This window comes from Capricornis sumatraensis, chromosome 2 (genome assembly GCF_032405125.1).
Source record: "Capricornis sumatraensis isolate serow.1 chromosome 2, serow.2, whole genome shotgun sequence".
Classification (NCBI taxonomy): domain Eukaryota; kingdom Metazoa; phylum Chordata; class Mammalia; order Artiodactyla; family Bovidae; genus Capricornis; species Capricornis sumatraensis.
The window spans coordinates 158,298,604-158,314,669 of NC_091070.1; the positions used below are offsets into that span (position 1 = coordinate 158,298,604).

General features: G+C 38.6%; 1 protein-coding gene across 1 annotated transcript in view; it reads left to right on the plus strand.

Moving 5' to 3' along the window:
* The first annotated feature begins 2,223 nt into the window (after positions 1-2,223).
* The window catches only part of COL24A1 (collagen type XXIV alpha 1 chain), a 378,135-nt gene continuing 364,292 nt past the window's right edge, over positions 2,224-16,066 (plus strand). Inside the window, exon 1 of the mRNA XM_068961180.1 lies at positions 2,224-2,395. Coding sequence (XP_068817281.1) covers positions 2,224-2,395 — 172 coding nt within the window. The remainder of the gene's footprint in view (positions 2,396-16,066) is intronic.

Sequence of the window (16,066 nt, forward strand, 5' to 3'; positions counted from 1 at the left end):
TTAATATACTAACTAGACTTTTTGTTCTTGTTGTTGAGTTGCTCAGTCATCTCTGACTCTTTTGCAACCCCATGGACTAGCCCACCAGGATCTTCTGTCCATGGGATAGTCCGGGCAAGATTACTGGAGTGGATTGCTATTTCCTCCTCCAGGAGATATTTACTTCACCTTAAGAAAAAGAAAAAAAAAAAGGGAGACTTTGTTGCTGCTGCTGCTAAGTCGCTTCAGTCGTGTCCGACTCTGTGCGACCCCATAGATGGCAGCCCACCAGGCTCCCCCCGTCCCTGGGATTCTCCAGGCAAAAATACTGGAATGGGTTGCCATTTCCTTCTCCAATGCATGAAAGTGAAAAGTGAAAGTGAAGTCGCCAGTTGTGTCCCACCCTTAGTGACCCCATGGACTACAGCCTACCAGGCTCCTCTGTCCATGGGATTCTCCAGGCAAGAGTACTGGAGTGGGGTGCCATCGCCTTCTCCAGGGGGACTTTGTTAGGGTTAACTAAATATATGAACAAATTAGCAAATTTAGTAGACTATTTTAGGTTACTTAATTAAAAAAAGAATTGGCCAGGACTGTAAGAGGACCTTTTCCCAGTTGTGGCTAAACAATATGCCCTTTGTGTATGATGATTTATAGAACATTTTGCTAAGAGTGTAATTTGATCTTTGTCTTCTATGCCAGAATATTAATAGGAGCCTACCATACACACAAATTTTAGGCTTTTATATTTGGAATTTAAAATATAAAATTTATATTGTCATCACATAATAGATGAGTCAGCTAATACTCAAAACCTTGAAATAATCTACCCAAGCTCACATAATGAGTTTGAAATAGATCTAGGACTAATCTTTTGACTCCTAGTCCATTGTTATTTTCTTATTAACCATGTTATTTTCTCTGCAGTAACTTAATACAGTTTTAGTTTTAACTTATTTAAGGACTCCAGCATGTCTAGTACAATAAGCACAGCACAACAGGGTAGAAGCGCAAAACACTGCTACCCTTGAGAACGCGTATCATTTGCTAATGTGGAAGTGTGATAGTTTTTCTTTATTAAGTAAATGTATTATAAGTGTAAAATCATTGGGGGACAGTGCAAAAGCAAAGAAATAAACAAGTGCAAACTTAACTAGACACAGAAAGCTTGGATTCGTCAAACATCATTTTATTCATTGATAGAGTTGGGCTCTTTATCAAGCTGATTATATCAATTAGGTTTGATCTCTTTGTATTCCCACTTCAAAGATGAGAAAAACAGTTAAAATGAAAAAGAAGCCTTCCATTTACCCTATCACAGAAGATTTTTTTTTTTAATTCTTCTTTCTCTCTTTGGACATCTAACTAAAAGTGCCCCTATTTTACTTAACTTTTCCTAAGTGTTAAAAGAATTAGGTGCATAGGGAAGAACTAAATTCCTCAGTCTTACTATTATTCTGTTCCTGTTTTAACATATCTATTGTGTCAGTTTTATGTAAGAAAATGACAAAAGGTGAAGACCTGTTACTTGCTCAGATCTTTATTACTAATTAATCATAAACGATACAGCACATATAGGCTATACCAAATTTATAATGAAATCATCAAGAGTGCAAAGGGGAGGAAAAGATGCAGTCCTCTCTAGGGATGATGGGAAAAATTCATGGAGCGGGTGTTCACATTAAGCTTTGATGATACTTAAGATTCTGGTAGATGGAGACTGAGATCTTTTCAGTCACTTAACAAAGTTTGTCCATAGAATAGAGAAAAACATGGTGTGGCTGGAGCTTTGGGGTGTCAGATGTAACTGGTCCCTATTTATTACTTTAAAAAAAAAAAAAAAGAGGAGGTTGGAGCTGAATGATAAGGACCCTGAACACCTGGTGAGGAACTTAAACTGTTCCTATTCTTCCTTAGTTGTATGGTTAGGCCATTCAAGATGGCGATCCTCTTGCTCCCTGTCTGTCTTCTGCTCCACCAGCTCCTGCTTCACTCTCATGATTATCGAGTCTTCCTAACTGTAGGACTTAATTAGTAACTGCCTACCTGTTTGCCCCTGCCCCCGGTTTCCCTGGTAACTGATGAGCCAAGCTGACGGCAGTTCTGCCCCATGAATGGCAGCCTTCCCGTCCTCTGGAAGGTTACGGCCGTGTCCTGCTTGCAGTCTGCTGGGCACGGTGGAGGTATTGCTCCAGGACTTTTTTTCCCTTCAGGTTCTTAAGACCCCTTTTCAATAAGCCGTTGATGTCTCTCTCTCTGTTTCTGGGCTCTCGGTTTAGTGGCTGGGCATCTCTAAGGCTTGCAGGCCTCTGGAGTACCACCCAGCAGTTGGCTCTGTTTGGAGCAGAATTAGAAAAAGATAAAGAAAATCTCTTCTATATCATTGATCTCTACTTCTCTGTTAGTCATCAAGTTAGTAAGTAGGTACACTTATATAAGGTGTGACTCAACTGACTTGTCATAATCTCCTAAAATCACCTGGCTAAGGGATGATATTTGATGTGTTCAGGTTTTCCTGCCTCACGCCAGGAATAGACTTGTTAACATGTCTAGAAAGAACTCTTGTCTTCCATTTTTTCTCCCCTGAGGTCACTGGGGAAGTCCATGAGTTGACTGAATTGCCTGGTGAATAGTGCTAGTTGTACTTTAGCTGTATTTGGAATGGAACAGTGCCTTTTCCGTTGTTTCTAAACTCTCAGTGAACTGGATTACTTTGGGCAGGTGAGAAGTGCTTCCTTTCATGTTCCATTTTCTATTAAAACAGCATAATCCTGATATACTCTCCTTCAGTGACTGGAATCCTGAGCTATTTTCTAGTCTTACTGATGCACACGCTGCCAGTTGAAAATACAAATTTGAAAGGAAAAGTTCCTTCTTTTACTCAAATTCTAGAGGACATTATGATTCATCCTGGAGGATCCAAGGAAATCATTTTCATTTCACACTGCTGTCCTCAACTTTCCTCATTAGAATCATCTGCTGCTGCTGCTGCTGCTAAGTCACTTCAGTTGTGTCCGACTCTGTGTGACCCCATAGACCACAGCCCACCAGGCTCCCCCGTCCCTGGGATCCTCCAGGCAAGAACACTGGAGTGGGTTGCCATTTCCTTCTCCAATGCATGAAAGTGAAAAGTGAAAGTGAAGTCGCTCAGTTGTGTCTGACTCTTAGCGACCCCATGGACTGCAGCCTACCAGGCTCCTCCATCCGTGGGATTTTCCAGGCAAGAGTACTGGAGTGGGGTGCCATCTGGGAAGTGTTTAAAAATCCCTGTAACAACAAACTAAAGTCAGAATCTCTGAGGGTGGGGTTGGGGAGGGCAGAACCCAAGTATTAGTAGTTTTTAGAAGTCACCAGGTGAGTCCACTAATCAGCTATGGTAAGAAGCTGAAAAACAAGTAGGCCTCACACCATCTCTTGAGCATCACCTGTTCCAGAACTGTGAGTATGATGCCCCAGATCTGTAGCATCAGCATTGCCCGGGAACTTGTTATAACTGCAAATTCTTGAGCTCCACCCCGACCTACTGAGTCAGAAACTCTCAGGGTGGAGCCCAGAATCTTTTGTTACATGCTCCTGTTTGAAAACCATGATCTGGAGTAGCAGAAAAGAATTTTTTTTTAAAGGTCAAATCTTATTTGTGTCATATTATAAAATTAGATATGTGATTTAAGCAAAGTATTAATATTAGATTATTTTAAGTACAATGTAACTATTAACAGTAAATATTCTAAATTGTGTTTTCTCAGAGTTTGGTACATACACAGTCAGTATTAGATCACTTGGTTAAAAATGTGTACATGCTGAGGATCCACTTCAAATTTATGAAGTCTCTGGGAAGGCCCAGAATCTGGATTTTCCACAAAAACCCAAAAATGTTGGCAGACTAACATTTGAGAAACATCTCATGGATGACACCATATATGGGAAACTATTATAGGCTTCATTAAAATGGATGGTTCAACTATTTGCACCTATCAGTTGAAATTTCTATGATTTAAAATTGATTTGTATAGTTAATAACAGTTAAGTATTTTATCAAAGTCTATTAAAAACTGTTCTGTTCAAATAGTATAATTTTATAGTATACATTTTATATACTGAAGTGAAATCACTCAGTCGTGTCCGACTTATAAATAAATAGTATAATTTTCTATTGGCTCACTTTTTCACATTAACATGTTCCTTATTCTTGTTGACAAACGTAAAAACATAGATTTGGTGATATATAGAAAATGTACCAATTACTGCTAGCCCAGCAGGAACCTAAAAATGATTTTCAAAGGGCTTTGTCATCACTCCTTGCAGAACTGTGTTTTCAGAAATATCATTTGGGGAGTCTGTGGGTTAGACTGAACAGAATCAGAGTCTATATTAGCAAGAAAAACTAGATCATAAAATATTTTCAGCATGCTCATTACTTTTTGAAACTATCTCTGATTTTCAGCTGAGAGGTAGATAAAGCCAATTATGAAGACTAATCAACAAAATCTATGAAAAGTTTGATTAAGCTAAAAAATTGTAAAGTATTTTCTATGTCACTAATCAATGTGAATGAACATTTTGATTTGTAGTTGGTTTGAGTATGGTGTTTACAATTATGCTAATCACAGTGGTCATTGCTGATATCTACAGGTTGTTATATTTTTAGAATCAGTCATGAATCTAGTACAAGTGATTTGAATATAATTTTCACATAGATCTTATGTAAAAATGTTTAAACAAATAACTGATCCCATAAATTTATAATAACTGTAGTTAAGTGACTGTAAGTTGTATTTTGTGCCAATCTGTCAATAATTTTACTTTGTGTAAAATTGCATTTGTGGTGATTTGACATAATATATACCACTTATAATAATTTCACCTGTATTAGTTCACATTTACTGAGTTTTTCCTCTGTGCCAGGTACTGTTTTGGGTACTTGAAATGAAGCTTTTTAGTTAATCTTCAAAAAACCATATGAGATGGATTTAATGAATGGAAACACTAGGGCACAGAGTGATTATTAAATAGGGTGCCCAAGACACATAGTGACAAAACCAAAACTTGAATTCAGGGCTCTTGCTTTTAATCAGTATTAGTGTTAAAATACTGTGTTAATTAAAAATAGCTTCATTCTTAATCCTTTACTAAGGCAATGGCACCCCACTCCAGTCCTCTTGCCTGGAAAATCCCATGGATGGAGAAGCCTGGTAGGCTGCAGTCCGAGGGGTCGCTAAGAGTTGGACACGACTGAGTGACTTCACTTTCACTTTTCACTTTCCTGCACTGGAGAAGGAAATGGAACCCACTCCAGTGTTCTTGCCTGGAGAATCCCAGGGATGGGGGAGCCTGGTGGGCTGCCATCTATGGGGTCGTTCAGTCGGACACGACTGAAGTGACTTAGCAGTAACAGTAGCAGCAGAGTTTATTTCGGGTTTTATAACTTACAGGTCATAAATATCCAACTAAGTTTTCCCCAATTTTTTCTTTATTTTTAGGAAACTGCTTCTTCATTTTATTGTACTATGTGTGTCAGGGGGTACTGTTCATGCACAAGATCAAGGTAAGAATGTTATCTTGTTACTTATTTGTCTATGTAAAAAATTGGATTCCCGAAAGCAAAAGTATATAACTTTAAAGTCATTATAACCTTAAATTCAGCATTAAGGAATAAAAAATTCTTTACAGAGTACAATGAGAATGTAAGGGTGAAAAAACCAATTTTGGGGGAAATATGACCTTTAAGAAATTACTCATATCATCTGTCTGTGAAATTACTTACATTTTTAAGAAAACTCTCTGTAAAAGGGAAGTTTTGTATAGTAAAAAGACTGTTTGTGACTTCATTCTAAGTGGGAGTTATTGGGGGTGGCAAACTGTGACTGAATTACCTTTGCACTTCTTGAAACAACGCAAGCATATGCTAAATGTTCCATCTAGATTTACATCATTAAGAAACAAAATTTTGCATACTAGTGGGCTTGGGATTTCATTTAATTCAAATGGAGAGATTTGGAAAATAGTTCAAATTTTGTTTTTGTTTGGTAGCTAGTTGCTCTGATAGTATGGTGATAGAGTTTCTGGTATCTATGTTTACCCTAATTTATTCATTTATTAAACAGCATTTAAATAATATTTTCTGTTTACCACATAATATCCTGATTGCCAGCGATTGAAATGTGAATAAAATAATGCCTCTGGCTCCAAAGTGAAAAAAAAAAAAAACATGTGCCCTTGTCAAAGGGTAAAAAAAAAAGTGCTCACTTGATAGAACCAACTTTTCAGTGAGCAAGGAGTCACTTGTCAATTTGGTCAATTTATTGAATAATATTAGTAAAATAGCTGTAGGTAGAAAGAGCACAGAGGGGGTGGTACTCTGACCAAACTGATAGGTGGACAAAGGTAAGTATTCTGTCAAGTAACACAAATATGGATTAAAATGTATCACAGAAGGCATTTTCTAATTGTCTTTTACGGGAAGGTCATTAAATCAGGTCACATGTAACTTCATGAAGTGCTATTCTTGACCAAGTCATTTGTTACTTTAGTTTGCTAAACTAAAAGGGAAAGTTTGAAGGCAGGAGGAGAAAGGGACAGCCAAGGATGAGATGGTTGGATGGCATAACCGACTCGATGGACATGAGTTTGAGCAAGCTCTGGGAGTTGGTGATGGACAGGGAAGCCTGGAGTGCTGCAGTCCATGGGGTTGCAAAGAGTCGGACACAGCTGAGCGACTGAACTGAACTGAACTGCAGAGAGAAACTATGTTTCAGTTTCTTGTTTTTATTAGTTAGTTTCTGAGAACTTGTTAAGTACCAGTCACTGTGCTAGCAGGATATATGTTTTCTTTGTCACCACTTCATTGCAGGGTTTTTATAATTACGCCCATGAATTCCTGAGTTCAGGGTTAAGAAGAATAAATAACTACCCCAAGGGTTGCAGGCTAATAATAAATGGGAGAACTAAGATTTGAACTCAGGTACTTAGACTGCAGAGTCTACAGTCTTTAAAATTAAGCCTCTTGGACAACAGAGAAGATAAGAAAAGGAGAATTGTCATTATTAATATCTATTTCATGTGTTGTCCTTTGCTGAAACTTTACATATGCTATTCTAATCCTCATAATGAACCAGTAGGGTGATTATTATAGATGAAGAAACAGGCTCAAGGAAGGTGCTGGTCCAGGCTTATATAGCTAAGATCTGAATCTGGGTCTGTCACAGCTGCACCATTCCTGCCCCCTGCCCCAAATAAAAACAAAAACCAAAACCAAACCAAAAAAAAACACCTCTTTCCAGTATAAATCCCGTTGCTTTACAATTGCCATCTGTTAGTGTTATGAGTTTAATAATTTATAAAATGTGTCATTATCAAAATATTGAAAACCTAAATGAAGAAGGAAAACTGAATATTTATGAATACATTTTTAAAAATTCAGAACCAGTGAAGGGAGTATATGAAAGAAATATCTTTCTTTTAACCTTAAGATTTCATTTATAGAATACAAAATGTGCTGTTTTTTTTCAGGGTGAACACCTTTTAAAATTTCACATATCCGTACCATTTTATTTCGAGTTCTCAACAAAAAGAAAAATATTTTAAAAACTTCTTTGATTTTATAAAATTGAATACTTTTGAGCACAAAAATGAAATGAAAATTGTGGTATGTTATCAGAAACTTAGAAGTACTATTTTCCTAAAATTGTTGTTGAAATAGGATGATACAATGTCTAAGCAGGAGGCTAGAAAAATATTTTCAGAGAAATTGTGATTTGATAATGGTTACAAATATCATTTGTAACCTTAACACTGCTGAAGATGCCTCCTTGAAAGAGATGATCCCAAATTAGAGTTTTCAGAAACAAATATATTTATCGGTGCTTACAGTAGTTTCCAAAACTTAAAGTATCAAAGTATTAGTACAAGTATACAGTTTAAAAATCAAGTTGAGCTGCAAAACATGTAACAGAAAATAATATTCCCTGGCCTTATCTAATCCTGCAATCCTTTACCCAAACTCTTAGCACTTTCTTTTGGCTTTACTATCCATAGTTCTTAATAATATGCTTGTATATTATATTGACTTCCTTTTTTTGATGATGAGTATTTAACATTTTTATACTATCCCATGCCCCTCCTTCATTGACTTAGACAAGGCTGTGGCCCATGTGATCAGACTGGTTAGTTTTCTGTGATTGTGGTTTTCAGTCTGTCTCCCCTCTGATGGAGAGGGATAAGAGGCTTATGGGAGCTTCCTGATGGGAGAGACTGACTGAGAGGGAAACTGGGTCTTGTTCTGATGGGTGGGGCCATGCTCAGTAACTCTTTAATCCAATTTTCTATTGATGGGCAGGCTGTGTTCCCTCCGTTATTTGACTTGAGGCCAAACTATGGTGACGTAATGAAGATAATGGCACCCTCCTTCAAAAGGTCCTTGTAGGCACTACTGCACTCAGGGCCCCAATCCTACAGTAGGCCACCACTGACCCACGCCTCTGCCAGAGACTCCTGGACACTCACAGGCAAGTCTGGGTCAGTCTCTTCTGGGGTCATTGCTCCTTTCTCCTGGGTCCTGGTGCACACAAGGTTTTGTTTGTGCCCTCCAAGAGTCTGTTTCCCCAGTCCTGTGTGAGTTCTGGTGGCTCCATGGTGGGGTTAATGGCGACCTTCCTCCAAGAGGGCTTATGCCACACCCAGGTCTACTGCACCCAGAGCCCCTGCGCCTGCAGCAGTCCACTGTACCTCTACAGGAGACCCTCAAACACAGTTCTGCTTCAGTCTCTGTGGGGTCTCTGGGTCTTGGTATGCACAAGGTTTGTTTGAGCCCTCAGAGTGTCTCTGGCGGGTATGGGGTTTGATTCTAAATGCAATTTCGCCCTTCCTACCATCTTGCTGGGGCTTCTCCTTTGCCCTTGAATGTGGGTTATCTCCTCAGAGCCGCTCCAGTGCCATGCAGATGCCACTCCAGTGCGTACCGTCTTGCTGGGGCTTCTCTGACCTTGGACGTGGGGTATCTCCTCAAAGTCATTCCAGGGCCATGCTCCACTATATAGCTACTAGCTGGCTCCTAATTAGAGAAAGAGAGTGTCTCAAAATTCCCAGGCCCCTCACCCACAACATGCTTTTTGAGATAACATTGGCACAAGGTGAGTTGTCCTGGGAGTACATCAAGGCTGTATATTGTCACCCTGCTTATTTAACTTGTATGCAGAGTACATCATGCAAAATGCTGGACTGGATGAAGCACAGGGTGGAATCAAAATTGCTGGGAGAAATATCAATAACCTCAGATATGCAGATGATACCAAACTTATACTAAATTTATGGCAGAAAGCAGATTAGAACTAAAGAGCCTCTTGATGCAAGTGAAAGAGGAGAGTGGAAAAGTTGGCTTAAAACTCAACATTGAGAAAATGAAGATCATGGCATCTGGTCCCATCACTTCATGGCAAATAGATGGGGAAACAGTGGAAACAGTGGCTGACTTTATTTTCTGGGGCTCCAAAATCACTGCAGATGGTGACTGAAGCCATGAAATTAAAAGATGCTTTCTCCTTGGAAGAAAAGTTATGACCAACTTAGACAGCATATTAAAAAGCAGAGACATTTCTTTGCCAACAAAGGTCTGTCTAGTCAAAGCTATGGTTTTTCCAGTAGTCATGTATGGATGTGAGAGTTAGACTATGAAGAAAGCTGAGTGCTGGAGAATTGATGCTTTTGAACTGTGGTGTTGGAGAAGACTCTTGAGAGTCCCTTGGACTGGAATGAGATCCAACCAGTCCATCCTAAAGGAAATCAGTCCTGAACATTCATTGGAAGGACTGATGCTGACTCTGAAACTCCAATATTTTGGCCACCTGAAAAGGTGACTCATTTGAAAAGACCCTGATGCTGGAAAAGATTGAATGCAGGAGAAGGGGATGACAGAGGATGTGATGGTTGGATGGCATCACTGACTCTATGGACATGAGTTTGAGTAAGCTCCAGGAGTTGGTGATGGACAGGGAAGCCTCGTGTGCTGCAGTCCATGGGGTCACATAGAGTCGGACATGATGGAGTGACTGAACTGAACTAATGCCCCCTCTTCTTCTTCTAGTCTCTCAATTTTCTTGTTTCCTCTTTTTTTTGTTGTTGTTGTTGCTTTGTGTTCTATGGCACTGTCACTAATTCTCAGATATCCCAAAAGAGTTTTAAAACTTCTTTGAAAAATATTTTTTTAAAAATGCACCACATACTCTAATCATTTGATTTTTTTCCCACCCTTGGAGATATTTCTTCTGGAAACTAACATTCTGTTGCAATGGACTGAGAGCTGTCTAATTGTTTGTAGAATTGATGTCTCTCATCTGTGTTAGATCCAGTGTCTTGGAACTCATTTTCCTTTTTCATTGTCCATTACCTAATTTGAGTGGAGCATATCATCTGGTAGCATCCTGAGAATGTGTACTTAGATGGTATACTCCTTGTAACATTGCATTTCTGAGATTTTTTTTTTTTTTTTTTTGATTTTACTCATTTTCTTGACGGGAGTTTGGGTGGGTATAGAATTTTAGGCTATAAATAGTTGTTGGTCGGAATTTTAAACTGTTTTTTGCATCAATTGTCTTTTGGCTTGCAGTTAAGAAATCTGATGTTTTACTAATTCTTGATTTTTTTATATGTTACCTTTTAACTTTCCACTTTAAACCTTAGGATCATGTTTATCCCCAATATTTTACAGTTTTGCGATAATGTGTTTTGGTACAGGTCTTTTTTCAATATATTCTGATGGGTAGTCATTAGGCCTTTTCAATGTAATAGAAACATCTTTCATTTTCTGGGAATTTTCCTGTCTTAGTTTTGTCTCTCTGACATATTTATTTCTTCTCTCTGCAAGTTCTGTTGGTCAGATATTGATCTCCTGGATTGAGTGCCTTATTTTTATTTATTTATTTAGCTCTGATTTTCCATTTTTATTTTCTTTCCATTTTATATCAGATTTTCATTAGTCACTATTCTCAAATATTTAAATTTTTTTACTAATGCTGTATTTAAATTTTTAAGAGATTTCTCACTCTGATTGTGCCTTAAATTTTGTTCTTATTTCTTTGATGCAATATCTACTCAGCTCTCCAAAGATAAAAATAATTTTGTTGAAGTTTTGTTCTGCTCCCTGTATTATCTTTGTTTCCCACAAGTTTTGGTTTTCTTTAATCTGTCTTTTATGTTGGAAAAGTTCTTAAGTCTCTAGTACTTGTGTTTTAATTTAAAAGCAAGGCAATAAAAATATGCTTGGAAACTCATTTTTCATGTGTGGGCTTTTTAACTGGCATATTTTACCTAGAGTGTGAAAAATTAGGAGCTTTGCTGGCCAGCTTGTTGTTGGACTGCAAATGTCTAAGGCTATCCAGTTTGTTCAGAGGAGAATCCTCCAATTTCTTACTTGTAGAATATAATCCTGGTTGCCACTATTATTGGAGTTAAACAATATAAAGAGGTTCTTATGAGGGGAAAAGGGGGTGGTCTCACCATTTACTATGTAGATTTTTACTGAATTCACTTGTTCTCATTATGGTACTTCTCTTCCATCTTCTGCTAGGATTTATGCAGTGTCTCGTACATAAGTAAGCTTTAATCTTCAATTTTACTCTCAAAGCTTCTTATACAGACTCTCAAGCCCTCCCCCTCCCACATATGATGCCTTATGCTGAATTCAGTGATTTGGTGCATTTGGTTCTTGAGCTTTGTCAGGACTTTGCCTTGTGAACTGGCCTGCCTGTTATTATTTATTGCTTCTGTAAGCCCTTAGTGTTCAGTTTTCTCAGCTCTGCTAATTCCTTCCTCTGTTTTTCATTTTTCAAAAATTTGTTGATGTCTCTTACCTGCTGTTGTCTCTTCTACCCTTTCACTTTGCCCATATGGTTTTAAACCACATTTTCTTATTCTCATTTTAGTGAAATTTTAAGACTGAGCAGAGATAAGCATCTGTTATTTTCCAGGTTTTATTATTCATTTACATTTTAGCACAGCTAAGACCATTAAAGTATTATATTAATAAACATAAATCATTTGTTTTATAACCATAGTTTTGGTATAACCAAATGAAAAAATGATTCTATTATACTTCAAAAGAAAATTGTTTAAGATTGAGTCTTCTGAGAATTTGGCAGATAATGATCCCTTTTCTTACATAATACAGTCTACTTTCCTTATGCTGTTGGTGGGTTGGTGGCCAGGGAGATAAGCATAGTTGCAACACCTCTACATAATACGTTACACCATATGGCATGTAAACTAATTGTCAATATACACAGCATTCTCCAGTTCATGATTGCTTGGTGTGCAAACCACATGTGTAGAAATCTGTGTAAAATACTTGTCTCCAAAAGATATTTTCTGTGGAAGTATTAACCCAAAATGTGTCTGTAGGGAGCAGCTCATTCTAGTTGCAGTAACTCCAAGCATTTTCTGTGAAAACCCCGACACTTAACCAAAAATTTTTCACATAGATAGAGCTTCATTGCTCATTTTACAAATTGCTGTTGTTGTTTAGTTGCTAAGTCATGTCTGACTCTTTGCAACCCCAAGGACTGTAACCCACCAGGCTCCTCTGTCCATGGCATTCTCCAGGCAGGAATACTGGAGTGAGCTGGGCTGCCATTTCCTTCTCCAGGGGATCTTCCTGACCCAGGGATTGAACCCAGGTCTCCTGCATTGAAGGCAGATTCTGTACCACTAGTCCACCAAGGAAGCCTGATTTTATAAATAAGTTGCTTTTATTTCTTTACCCAAAATAGGTGTATTTATATTAAGAATACTTTTTAAAGTCACATCTCCTTTTTGAACATACCCAGTGATTGTGGTGCAGGTGCTCTGGAACCAGCAGCCTGGGTCTGTGCCCAGGTTCTAGTGCCTATCAGTTATATGACCTGGATCAAGCTTCTTACATACTTTGAGCCTCGATTTCAGGACTTCAAAATGAAGATGGTAATAATTCTTACCATGTAAGAAGAAGGTCATTGTGTGGATAAGATGAGATAACACATGTAAAGTGCTTAGTGCATAGCTGTTATATATATGATGAGTATATGATAAATTCAGTAGGAAAAAAAATACTCTGAACAACTTCCTTTTTCCATATACCAGTAGTATGAAGAAATTAAAAGTTGGTTTTAAACAATGTCTTTAGTTCCTTAACTCAGTGAGCTGGAATCCAGGAAGCCTATTGTGAAAATTAAGTTTTATATGAGGACTGAAGTCTTGGAGAGACACCATTTTAGACAGCTCTGGGGAACTGCTGCAAAAGAGGCAGGAGGAAGGTCAGTTCAGTTCAGTCGCTCAGTCATGTCTGACTTTTTGCGACCCCATGAGCTGTAGCACACCAGGCCTCCCTGTTCAACACCAACTCCCGGACCCTACCCAAACTCATGTCCATTGAGCAAGTGATGCCATCCAACCATCTCATCCTCTGTCATCCCCTTCTCCTCCTACCCTCAATCTTTCTCAGCATCAGGGTCTTTTCAAATGAGTCAGCTCTTCGTATGAGGTGGCCAAACTATTGGAGTTTTGGCTTCAACATCAGACCTTCCAATGAACACCCAGGACTAATCTCCTATAGGATGGACTGGTTGGCTCTCCTTGCAGTCCCAGGGACTCTCAAGAGTCTTCTCCAACACCACAGTTCAAAAGCATCAATTTTTCGGCACTCAGCTTTCTTTGTAGTCTAACTCTCACATCCATACATGATATATACATAATTTTGATGAAGGGGAAATACATGCAGTCAAGCATATATTTTTTTGCAGAAGGCTTCTGCTAATCATGAACATTTGTTACCATGAAGGACTTTACTGCTTTTCTAGACATGAGGAGATACAAGAATTAGGCTCATAAAATCGGCTTCTGAAAATATCTAGCTATCTGATGACCTGTTCTGCCAGTTTTTCTCAGAGCACAAAAGGGCTCATTTTTGCTCTCCACCCTGAATTCCTTTCAGAGGGTGTTGAAGATCAGCAACTATAGCAGAACATGGTTAAATCCTTGTAAAGGTAGATGGCAAGTGCCCATGGAAAGTGTCAATTTGTAGTTGCACTATCTTTGAGTCTTAATTCTGGCAAGACAATTTGGCTGAGATTATACAGAACAGTAGAAAGTGGGTAGTGGGTGCTTACCTAGTTAATCCAGTCAATTTGGGTAATTTGCCAAGGAAAAGTATATTAAGGCCTGTATTATCTTTCTGATTTACAACTCTGATTTTATTTTAGACAATCAGTTTATTTTTTCATTCTTACAGACGAAAAAAATATAGCTTTGGAGACTTAATTGACCAACATATATGAAAATTTTAAACAGTGAGAACTTGTCAAAATTAAGTGCTTTCCTGGTGACCCAGTTGGTAAAGAATGTGCCTGCAATGTGGGAGGCAGGGGTTGGATCCCTGGGTTAGAAAGATCCCCTGGAAAAGGAAATGGCAAATCTGCTCCAACATTCTTGCCTGGAAAATTCCATGGACAGAGGAGCCTGGTGGACTGTAGTTCATGGGGTCTTGAAGAGTCAGACACAACTGAGCAACTAACACGAGTGCTATTTTATATTAATTAAGTTATTTAATAATGAGTGAATACTGTATTTTATTATACTCCATTAAGTGAAATTACTCATAACTTGTTATCTGAAAATTGGTAACTTTCTTTTAAATCTTTTGTGTTACCAACTTCTAAGAGATGTAAGAATTTCTACATTTTGGAAGATAAACATGATGCTATCCTTGTTCCTCCAGTTTGTGATAGAGTATTGTTGAATGTTGACAGGTGAAAGGTAAAATGGGTCTTTGGCGCTTGTGTACTTGAGATGTAAGCTGTGGGTTCAGTCCCTGGGTTGGGAAGATCCCCTGGAGGACGGCATGGCAACCCACACCAGTATTCTTGCATGGAGAATCCTATGGACAGAGGAGCCTGGTGGGCTCTGGTCCATAAGGTCACAAAGAGTTAGAGGCGACCGAAGTGGCTTAGCACAGCACAGGATTTGAGGAAACAAGTATAGACATTGACTCTCCTTGTCTGTTGGTTTAGACATTATTTTCTACACCATAGAGTCAATTATATAGCCACTGGAGTGAGTTACATGCTTGGGTATGAGTCATAGTTTTAGCATCTACAGAGATGCCATTTCTCCTTTTTTTCTCCCTCCCCCCACTTCCTGTCTATCTCTCTTTTCATCTCTCCCTCATCTTCCCTCTGCCCATAATTCTTTTCTCTTAACTAGTGATAATATCAATACTGCTTATTATACAGGTTTCAAATGAAAGGCAAGTAGGGTTGAAATGTCTGTGTTTATATCTGGCATTAGCCTTGCAGGCTTAGAAGACTGATTTTTATTCAGTCAGTTCATTCACTCAGTTGTGTCCGAATCTCTGCTACCCCATGGACTGCAGCACACCAGGTTTCCATGTCCATCACCAACTCCCGGAGCTTACTCAAACTCACATCCATCAAGTTGGTGATGCCATCTAACCATATCATCCTCTGTCGTCCCCTTCCCCTCTCACCTTCAATCTTTCTCAGCATCAGGGTCTTTTTCATGAGTCAGTTCTTCACATCAGTTGGCCAAAGTATTGGCGTTTCAGAGTCAGCATCAGTCCTTCCAATGAATATTCAGGACTGATTTCCTTTAGGATGGATTGGTTTGATCTCTTTGCAGGCCAAGGGACTCTCAAGAGTCTTCTCCAACACCTCAGTTCAAAGGCATCAATTCTGTGCTCAGCTTTCTTTATAGTCTAACTCTCACATCCATACATGACTACTGGAAAAGTGATAGCTTTGACTAGATGGACCTTTATTGGCAAAGTAATGTCTCTGCTTTTTAATATGCTGTCTAAGTTGGTCATAACTTTTCTTCCAAGGAGCAAGCATCTTTCAATTTCATGGCTGCAGTAACAATCTGCAGTGATTTTGGAGCTCCCCAAAATAAAGCCTGTCCTGTTTCCATTGTTTCCCCATCTGTTGCCATGAAGTGATGGGACTAGATACCATGATATTCATTTTCTGAATGTTGAGTTTTATGCCAAATTTTTCACTCTCCTTTCACCTTCTTCAAGAGGCTCTTTAGTTCTTCTTTGCTTTCTGCC